The sequence below is a fragment of the Pestalotiopsis fici genome (genome assembly GCF_000516985.1).
Source record: "Pestalotiopsis fici W106-1 unplaced genomic scaffold PFICI_Scf_1, whole genome shotgun sequence".
NCBI lineage: Eukaryota > Fungi > Ascomycota > Sordariomycetes > Amphisphaeriales > Sporocadaceae > Pestalotiopsis > Pestalotiopsis fici.
In genome coordinates, this window is record NW_006917091.1 from 3010879 (window position 1) to 3021197 (window position 10319).

Here is a 10319-nt window from a genome sequence, read left to right on the forward strand (position 1 = left end):
ATAGTGGCTCTGGAGGGGGTCGAGAGACGAATTCTTGATTGTCCTGGAGTAGCGCAAAGTCGGTATTACGCAATGTTGTACACGTCAGGAATCGGAAATATGTGAGGCTGCATACGCTGGTGTGAGGATAGATCGTCCAGAGTTGACGACTTGAGGTGCATTGACGCCCGCTGAAGCTGGGTGGTATGTCCACAGAAACGAAGGACAAGAAGAAATAACAGACTGAAAAGATGCAAACTTGCAAGAGGGTATGGGTGCTTGTTTTAAGTGTCTGGGGAACCTCGTGGGCGTATACATACATACCAGCAGGACCGCGGCATCTGCACGGCGTAATGGCGCTTGCTCTCTTTGGGGCTGGTTGCTGCTGGATGGGGCGGGAGAGCAAGAGAGTGGGAGTGATGTACAGCTTACCAAGATTCATCCAGCGCTACAGACTCAGCAAAAGACCAACTTTTCTGAGCATTGCGCATGAATTGACCATTTGAAACGTTACGTGACTGCTGCACTACTTTGAATCTCCCAATTTTGTTCGTCTCTTGTATTTGAACTGTAGTACAAGGTTTGGTAGGGACTGTCAATGGTGGTCGTGACGAAGTATGGATTCCGCGATTTTTTGTGGTGTTCAGCAGGGGTTCCCCACTCTTGGGCCCTTCCTCCGACCCCTAGGGGCGAGATAATGCACATACCTACCTACCTAAGGTTAGGCCTATCTGCTCTGTACATTAGTGACCTACACAGTAGGTAAATGTAACACGGTAGTATTGGGTCGTGGTGTATGCGCAGCAACATTGACTTTTTTCTTTTCCGATCTCAGTATAGTCGAGTCAGTCAGATATGTTCACCAAGTGGTTTCCATGAGCTGATCTATGCATTAGGCTTGTTAAGTACAACCAGTACTCACGCGGTCGGTGCCAAGATCGGTATTCGCAACCTTGCAACGAGGTAGGGAGCGGAACGCGTTGGCAGTTGCAAAGCAACGTCCACGCAATCTTGAATGGAGCGTCCTTGCGCGAATTTCCTTGTGATATGAGAAGAATTCCCACGGTTCAACTGTCGACTCTGTGCCAGTCAAGGCGTCAGACAGCACGAGCGCGGTGAAGGATAGGGAATGATCACACCGGGCATGGCCGGAAGTCGTCCCTAGTGGTCGTCCCAGCGTGGATGTGAGTGGCAGCAGACTTCGCTTCCTCTGCGACTTAGTCTGTTGCTGGAATGGTAGACTGGGCATGTGTGTGTATGTACGTCTCGTGTAAACCTTGAACCACGGCTGGGGGTGTTTTAAACATGATATAGCTTTTATCATCTTCCGTCCGAGGATTGTCGACTTACTTATGTGTAGATGCTCATAGCTCAGGCAGTGTGGAAGACCGGAGAGGTCCACTAGTAAGTGACTGTCATCAAGTGCGACCTTGGGTCAGGTACACCATTGAGGATCCAGAGACCCCACCCCCCATTTCTTCCTGGGCCGTTGGAGGTGTGCAGGGACAGGACCGTTGAAAGAGTGTGTACAGAGTAGTCCTATAAATTTACCTAATACACCAGCTCGAGCCATTGAAATAATCGCATGGAGTGGCTTTCTGGCTTTGATTAGCATGTTCATAGACCCTGCGCAAATCCTGTGCTAGGTGCTCGTGTGCATTGCAGAAAGAATCGTTTGATGCTGCAGGATTGCGAACTCTGGGCGTACCGATGAGACACGATGCCAGGAACTAGTTGAATGCTGTGAAGGTAGCGGAAGTGTGTACCCGCGCATGCACAGAAGGACACTCTTGCATCCAACCTATTGCGACAAGCAGCTTGATTCAGCCACAATGAATCAATCTTGGTGTCTGCTGCTGCGCCTCCCTCACAAACCACAACGGCACTCTGCATCCCCCCCCCTGAGCACGAGAAAAATAAGCTTCATCCGATGAGAATGTGAGCCGAACAATCATCTCAATAGCGCCATCGCCGACCCTGCTTTCATCTTGGTCAATGAAGATGCAAAGAGGTGTGCACTAGTTGACCGGTGAGGAGAAGTTATGGGCACGTTGTGATCTGCCCTTCTCCTACGCCCAATATCCATTGCCCGCCCGGCCGCCCGAATTGGCGAGACAATGCTTTTTTGTCTTGTCTTGAAATCGGCAAAGACGAGGTGAGATTGGGCCACACCCACCCCACCCACTGCCTTGCAGCCAGGTGGTGCTATGCCAAACTGGGGACCGATAGAGCATCTGCAAGACGAGCACGCAGACCGGGGGAGCTTGCTCAGTGAACTCGCCTACCGTGCAGGTCCCAAGAAAACTGTGATTCCTTGCGTCAAGAGTGGTCATTTCAGATGAGCCAGACGTGATTCGTCTCCACTGATACTGCGCAAGTATGCCGTGATGATGCGTAAGCTGTGCAGATGATAGCTTTCGTGATGTGCCCACCGAAGCAGGTCGGGTTGGCAGACGCCGAGGCCCCCTGCTCGTCAAGTCGAGATCAAAGCATTGTCCTAGCCAAAGACCCTTTATCGAGAAGATTCGGGACCGACTTGAGCTGGCAATCGAAGCATGGAAAACAGGCGAGAGATTCCGGCAGCCAAGAGATGAACCCATGGTAGGACTTTGGAAGCTCCAAATTTTGAACTTTGCCGAAGGAAGAGAAGCTTAGGACTTGTCTGATGATTCCCCAGTGGTGCCTTCCCTGTACGTACCTCCCTATAGGGCTAGGGTAGTGGGTCGTGATGACGATTATTAGCGGGTGACGGAGTTCGGAATCAGGGACCAATTCACTGGGCGGTTCGCTATCCTGGCTGCAGTACATTAGTGTAGAACCTTTCTAGAACATTTGCTCCATGTCCTACAATGGAGACAGGGCAGGTAGGTACATGTTGACCCGTGAAAGGCATGTACTGTTTGACTTCTTACATTTCGATTCTGTGACTGGACAAATGCCACGCGTACAATGTCGTACACGATTGCATGTAACTATTGCCCGCCAAGAGACACCTCGCGGCCTGGTCATATCATACTTGGCCATTCAGCATTTCTTCATGTAGTCGTATTGGACAAGAGGTACAATTGGTGGACAGACCGCCGACTAGTGCTAATTGAAATTGAATGTCGTACTCCATACTATACTAGGTAGATACTCTATACTGCAGTGTACTCCCACTGGTCAAACTCAGAATTGACAGTTCTGCTGATCTTCGGCCACGGCTATGGCAGATTTAGTATCTTTCTAGTGTCGCTGGGACTATAATTGAAAGATGCAGATCTCGCATTCCTCTTGATCGCGACCCGAGCCTTAGGTCATGTCGACGGCTATTTATGTGCCGGGAGCGATTTTTGTGGTAGGGATTGGGCTGAAGGGATATCCTTCGGAGCGACTTATTGATTCTGATCTTGGTCGCCGCATTGGTGCCCCTGAAGTATTTGTTATGTCGGCGGGGGTCGGCGCTTTCCAAGGAGCACCCTCTCCCGGTGTTGCTCCAGGCTCGAGGCAAGCTCCAACGCACACTGGCAGAGGGCGGCCTGGTGTTCCTCGGGATATTTGTTCCACACGTGTTTGGTGGTATTTTCGAGGAACGACAGAGAGTAGTGGCGTACAACGGGGGACTGGCCCTTGTCGGAGGCAAGCGTGTAGCCATGCGAGGGAGCTTCGTCGAGGTTGGCCGTTAACGGTGCCAGGTTGGCGAGGTGATCTGGCCTCAAAGTAGATGGTATCATTGCGACGCTTGAAACGGAGAAACACCGTTGGCCGTCATTGCATCCAGAGCCTTGATAATGACCTCGAAACCAGAGGAACGGACTTCAAAGGCCGTGTCTGGCTGGCTAGGCTGGAATGGTTTTGTTGTCTCGAAAGGCATGGAGACCTAATAGTTGATGGAGAATCTCCTGTTGCGTCCATTCACGATCATTGAATAGCTTGTCCAGGAACCGACTGACAAAGTCGTGCAACGGTCGTTCCACATTGACTCCCTTGAGGAGCTCACTGGCCATGCTAGCCATGGACCTTCATCCTCAATCCTGCACAGCAGTTGTGAGGTCGAGGATGATACCTGTTGCGATGTCCTACTTTTAACCCAGTCAAGGGCTTCTTTGTGAAGCTCGACAATGGTTTGATGGCCATTATTTCGTTCTGTAGTAATTTGTCGAGGGTCTGCCACAGTATTGAGTCTGTCAGGATGTTGCGAGGCCACGTCAGGTGCCGTTGGTCATCTGTACGACACATGACTGCGTACTGGATGCAAATAATCATTATGGAAAGCTGAGACTCCCAGAATGGATGTATGAGAAGCATCTCGAGGGCGATGCGAAAGTTCTTGCTCCAGTATGAATGGAGCACATCCTTCCCCTCTCCATTCTTGACTTTTGTGCGGACGCGCACATTCTCAAACTCCAGCAAATTCACTTCGCTGATTATTGTCTCGGGGTAGATGCCCGGCCACAAGTGTTGTGTCAGCTTCCATAGTCTTAGTATGACAGAGTTTTTGCCATGATTGAGCATGTGTGTCCCGAGAGGATCTGCTTTCCACTCGGATTGGAGCTGTGGTTCGTCCTCGGCAGTGTATTCTTCGCTGTACATGGTGGGTGTACCTGGAATTGTTCTTTGTAGGTCGTCTTCTGTGACCATGGGGAAATGTGCAACATAGTCCTTAACCCTCTTTTGGTTTTCGTCGCACCACTTGACACAGAGCTTTTCTGACCATCAACCAAATTTCTTGCTCGCAATGACCTTTGACTTGCTGCCAGTGGTGATACATGATTGATTGCCGAGACTCGGAATGCATCGATGATGGCGGCGTAGCCACAGCAGGGTGAAATGGCGGATTAGCCATAATAATAGTGATGATGCAAATTGAGAGTTTACAGAATTTTTGAAGTAGGGAAAAATAATGATAATGGTGAGGTGGAGGGAGGCCTGGCTTTGAAAAGGATCACCTAGACGACGAAAAGGCCCTACTACAGCTTGCGACAAGAGTCTCACAAGGTAAAAAGTTTTTTTTTTTTAACATATATCAATGGCTAAACAGGCGTTGGTAAGAATAAGGAAATTTAAACTTAATAATTATAGCACTAGGCTTTACGATATCTTTATAAAATAAAAAATAAAAAGAGAAAAAGAGAAAAAGAGAAAAAGGTAACCTTTGAATTTTATAATTTTCGGGTTTCTTATAAAAATCAAATGATTTAATTTAAAAGATTTCAACGATTTAATTTAAGAGTTAAGTGGGTGCAAAGATCTAACTTAAAAGATTCAATTTAAGAGACTGAACTTAGGACATTTGACTTAGGAGGTGTGACTTAATACTTGGGTGGGGGTATTTGACTTAAGAGACTTGAGAGACTTGACTTGACTTAAAGATTTGACTTATACTTGGGTGGGGGTATTTGACTTAGAAGACTTAATTTTGGAAATTTGACTTGAGAGACTTGACTTGAGAGACTTGACTTGAAAGACTTGATTTCAGACTTGGGTGGGGGCAGAGATTTGACTTAGAGAGTTAACTAAAGGCCGGGTGGAGGACTTGACTTAATGGCCTTGAGACTTAGCTTAAGAGATTATAAGCTGGAAGGGCCACGAGCTCGCCACATGATTGGCCAGCTATAGCCTCGCCAGGCTTGACGTATTATGCTTCTTAAGGCCAAGATGCTTCTGAATGATTGTGCGTCAGAACTAAACCGGAAACTTCTGCGCCTGGTTTGTGCTTATGCTCCAATGATTCCGCATATTCGTAGGCCAGTTCTTAGAGGGGCAGCAACGTGTCGGAGTTTTGTGGTAGGTTGTTTACCGGAAATGAAAATAGACGTCGACGTGGATATTATCTGGTAACATCTCGACGACGCCCATCATGTCTCAAAGATGCTCACGAGCCATTTCGCTAGTACAATGACTCTTAGTATTGAGCGGAAACGGTAGGCGAGGTTCTCTGAGAGATGGTAGAGAATCTCTCGACCACCCACAGCTTGGACACCTGCATCTCGCTCTAAGTGAAGAAATTATGGCGACCAAGGTCGGTTAAGGTCACGCTGACTTTCCAGTTGGACCTAGGGGATGCTGCCAGGTCTTCTATCAGACCTATGGCCAGGCAGTTTCGATGGCATCTTGCTGATATTCTTGTGATTGAAGATGTCCTTGACCGGAAATGGTGGCCGAGATTTTGTGGTACTGAAGATATGGGAGGCTGGAAGAAGGGAAGAGGGGGGATGAATTTAAACAGACTCTATTTGTCACTTTGAGTCAATCAGTTGACCCGGTTTGTCTGATTCGTTTGCGCATGACTGTTTCTTGGAGAGTTTGACGATGATTCAATCCTCTTGCGATTGCTAACGACGAAAGTTTGTAGTTGTGGTGTTGATCTAGTAAAGGTATGCAAAGATTAAAGGTAAAAATATCACAGCCATGAGAACGTTGGCACGAAGATGCAATTGTCATGAAATCTGCATGGAGACCGTCATCTTTATTCATCCTCCACTTTAGTCTTCCTCGAAATAACAACGGCGTCCCCAAAATACCTTAACCTTATTCAAGCCTCTTCCAAGTGAGTACAGACGCAGAGATCATTGCTGATGTGGCTGACTACATGACGAATGGTGGCGGCGGCGGCGGTAACCCGCTCCTATGGGCGGAAATGTCTTGTATCATGAGGTCAACGTTGTGACTTGTCTTTGTCATTTGCGAGGCCCTTCGATGCAGCTGCAAGATCCGCCAGAGCTCTTGAGCTCCTCCTGCCTCGGCATTTTCAGAGGCGGTGGCAACCTTGTACGGATAGTCCCCCAGCGTCGTCATGGTCACAACGATGGGACCGCCGTCGCTTACTTTCTCTCTCCACTGCTTCATGAGACCGTTTATCTTGTCTTGATCTTTACTGACGGCAAATAAGTCGTTCTCTGTCTCGAGAACAAAGTCACAACGGCCGTAGTTGCTCTCAACGTTGGATGTGATGGCTCCTTGTATCACTGCAAAGGCTTGGCGGAAGCCGGGGTACTGCGAGTCACCATGGATGGCGATCCAGGTGGAAAGATTGGGGTTGATACGCAACGGGTCCTTCTCGAGCTTGGTATCGAGGGAGAGGAGTACAGTTCCAGTAGCTATTGATTATCAGCCAGACTCTGCTTATAGCATAGTGCAAGTAACTTACTCATTGATCCCATAATCACACAAGCCATGATTAGCAGGATGGCGTTGATGACGGTTGCAGTGTTGGCAGTGTTGCGCAGTCACCCTTGCAAAGAATCGATGGGAGTTGAAGAGGAAGTAAGGAAGGGGTGCAAGATGATTTTGGCAGGGGACAAATTCACCTAGGCAGCTTCAAATTGCTAGTCTGAGGCAAGGGCCTGAGACGTTTGATTCTTTCAGTTCTTTGGCCGTTTGTACTTGGCTGTCCCCCAAGAGTGAGTTTTTATTAGTGCCATTTTGTTTCAGCTTCAAAATCCCCCATCTCAAAAATTCTTGACCTCTTTCCTCCTTCCCTATCCACAAACTTCAGGAACAACAAAATAACCCAACTTCGCGAACTCACGAAGACAACCGCCATGGCGTCTCCAAGTACCTACTACCCTCCGGGGTTATCATTCACTAATCGTGCTGGCCAGGAGATACACTTGTTGTGTTGGGAAAATTTCAGTCCCGTCACTATGTTTGTCTCTTTCCCAACCGCTGAAGAGAGTCGGCAAATTCATTCACAGGAAGAGCCTCATATTCCCGAGAGCTCGCTTCCAAGTGTTCCTGCACATCCCTTTGTGGACCAGCCTTGCAACGGTCAAACGTTACCGCAAACGCAAGGCTCAGGATGTACGACACAACCATCAAGGAACAATGAATCGAGCCCAAACCAGGCCGATCCCGTGGATAATGCTATAGCAATCCATGGCGCACCAGATGCCACTCTTCCTGACTCCCAACGGTATCCTGGCTTCAAAGAAGCCACCCTCGAAACGCACTGGATTGATGGCTCAAGAGGCCTTGTCAATAAGCGCACCGGCCAAGCACACATGCAAACCGTGCTGAGAACGGCCAACCAATTCGTTATCATGAGTTTTCCACTTTCGAAAGCAACAGAACTAACTGATCAATTTATCACAGAGCGTGCAACGAGCTCCTATACAGGAGTCGTCTTCACCCTTCTTCAATTACATCCTTGGGATACACAAGGCAACATCATGAGAGTTCCGCGCAGAATCCCCAGCAACTGCGCTCCCGACGTTTCGAAAGATGACGTCTCGTGCGCCCTATGCGGAGACAAATCTCACCGTCTCGAGGATTGCGTTGGTCCGCCAAACAGATTTAAAGGCGCTATACTTGGTTGCCCGGCATGCAACACCCTTATGCATTCGTTTGATGATTGTCCCCAGGTCAAAGGCACCACAGGAAAAGCGCCCATGTCATTGGAGAGAAAATTTGAACTCATAGTAGTCAAACGGCAAGACAAGCCCATGTTCCTCTGCGATCCGGGCTTCACGCCTGAGGATTATGCCAACCTCTTGCCCAGGTACCCTATAAGAGCAATGCCTTGGTCCCCGAGTTTCACAAGAGATCAATTTGACAAGGGCGGGCCGTGGCTGCAGTACAATTACCAAACTGCCACTCCAGAACTGCCCAGAGACCCATGGGGTGAGCGTACTTTACAAGCTCTTCGCTCGGGTCGTGTGCCAGAAATTTGGCCGGGATACGCTTAAAACTAATCAGAAATACATTGTTATCTTCAGTGCGTCTACATAGACGCATCTAGCAGAGCAATTGCACTCCAGCGCTGCATCCTCGACAGAAAGGAATTATGCAACTGCCTTTCTCTCTCCTTTACTCAAAGGATTCGAGCATATTCTCAGGACCTGACCTACACCACAGTTGAAGTCGATGGTACAACGAAGCCATCAAATGCTTGCAGACAGAGATTATCTTTCCAAAAGAAAACAGAAAGAATGAAAGGGGAAAAAGCCCTCTAGCTGGCGTTGCCTTGACACCATTGAGTGTGTGTGGCTATTTCTACGCCACTACCTTCGGATAGAATCTAATAACAACCAGTTTCTGCTTCAACACTTGATTTGTTCCGTAGAAATATCATGCAACACGTGCTAGGGAGATGTCCATCTAGGTACATGTATCGATTGTTCATCTGGTCCATGTCTACGAGGTACACCACAAGACACTCTTCACTATCAACATGACGCGTCAGCTCTTGTTTTTAATACTATCAATTCAATATTTACGCGCCATCAAAGCTGCTACAAGATCTCCTCTTGAGTTGCGACAACAAAGCACATCAAGATGGAGTCGACATTAGGTATCATCTCGAGGCACAACGGCCGCGTAGATTCGAGCGGTGATCCATATCGCGCCGATCTCTCAAGGAACCAGACATTGTGAGCAACGAAAAAGTAGGGTTGTCAAAGCCTTACAGACCGTACATTCCGAAGCGTATCCTTGCCCATCTACACCCAACAACTTCCTCTTGCTAACCAGACCGTGGACTAGGATGACTGGCATCTACACGCAAAAACTTCATATTGCCTACCAGACCGTGGGCTATCACCATTCAACCAGGCGGCGACCGTACAAACGAGGAAAAGTCCCGCCTCAGGCACGTTACTGGCGTATTCAAGATTTGCAAGATCACCATTCAACCAGGCGGCACCGTACAGACGAGGTTGCAAGATCACCATTCAACCAGGCAGCGACCGTACAGACGAGGTTGCAAGATCACCATTCAACCAGGCAGCGACCGTACAGACGAGGAAAAGTCTTGCCTTAGGCACAACCAGGCGGCGACCGTACAGACGAGGAAAAGTCTCGCCTTAGGGAATTTCAGAGAACGACCTCCACCAAGGAGATTGACATTGGACGTTTGATCGAGAGCGCCAAGGAGACCATGAGGCTTGATGACCATTCCAAGCGTTTCAGTTCAGATGTCCTACGCATCGAGATCAACGGGCCAGCAGCCGAACTTGACCATTCCAAGCGTTTCAGTTCAGATGTCCTACGCATCGAGATCAGCGGGCCAGCATCTCTGATTCCGACTATATATTCGCTATGATCCCTTTTTATCAAGGTCTTCAGCTGAGTCTTGACTTTCGTTTTGGCCATCATAAGCTCTTTTCTCGGCGGCTTGGACCGAGTTTCGCTTGGTCGCTATGATGCAACAAAATTAGCATATACAAGTTCCAGTATATATTCCAAGAACAGAAAAGTCTAGCCTATTGCTCTGTAATGGAGGCAACTCCAAGCTGATTGAAACAGACCTCGATTTCGTTATTAAATTAAAACATTAAATTATAAGAATTCATAAAAAGACGAAATGAAAAAAAGAGAAAGAGAGAGAGAAAAAGAGAGAGAGAAGAAAGAAAGAAAGAAAG

The 10319-nt window shown here is 48.2% G+C and overlaps 3 protein-coding genes across 3 annotated transcripts; 1 reads left to right on the top strand and 2 right to left on the bottom strand.

The window, feature by feature from the left end:
* Positions 1 to 3401: 3401 nt before the first annotated feature.
* On the bottom strand, positions 3402 to 4551 carry PFICI_00920 (uncharacterized protein; the record flags this gene model as incomplete). The annotated part of the gene is made up of 4 exons (XM_007829501.1): positions 3402 to 3667; positions 3718 to 3838; positions 3912 to 3957; positions 4025 to 4551. The coding sequence occupies 4 exons, from the start codon at positions 4549 to 4551 to the stop codon at positions 3402 to 3404; spliced, it is 960 nt and encodes a 319-aa protein (XP_007827692.1).
* A 1995-nt stretch (positions 4552 to 6546) lies between these two features.
* On the bottom strand, positions 6547 to 7136 carry PFICI_00921 (uncharacterized protein; the record flags this gene model as incomplete). Its single annotated transcript, XM_007829502.1, has 2 exons — positions 6547 to 7058; positions 7109 to 7136. 2 exons carry the CDS (start codon positions 7134 to 7136, stop codon positions 6547 to 6549), a joined length of 540 nt encoding a protein of 179 aa, XP_007827693.1.
* A 468-nt stretch (positions 7137 to 7604) lies between these two features.
* On the top strand, positions 7605 to 8645 carry PFICI_00922 (uncharacterized protein; the record flags this gene model as incomplete). Its single annotated transcript, XM_007829503.1, has 1 exon — positions 7605 to 8645. The coding sequence occupies one exon, from the start codon at positions 7605 to 7607 to the stop codon at positions 8643 to 8645; it is 1041 nt and encodes a 346-aa protein (XP_007827694.1).
* Between the last annotated feature and the right edge of the window lie 1674 nt (positions 8646 to 10319).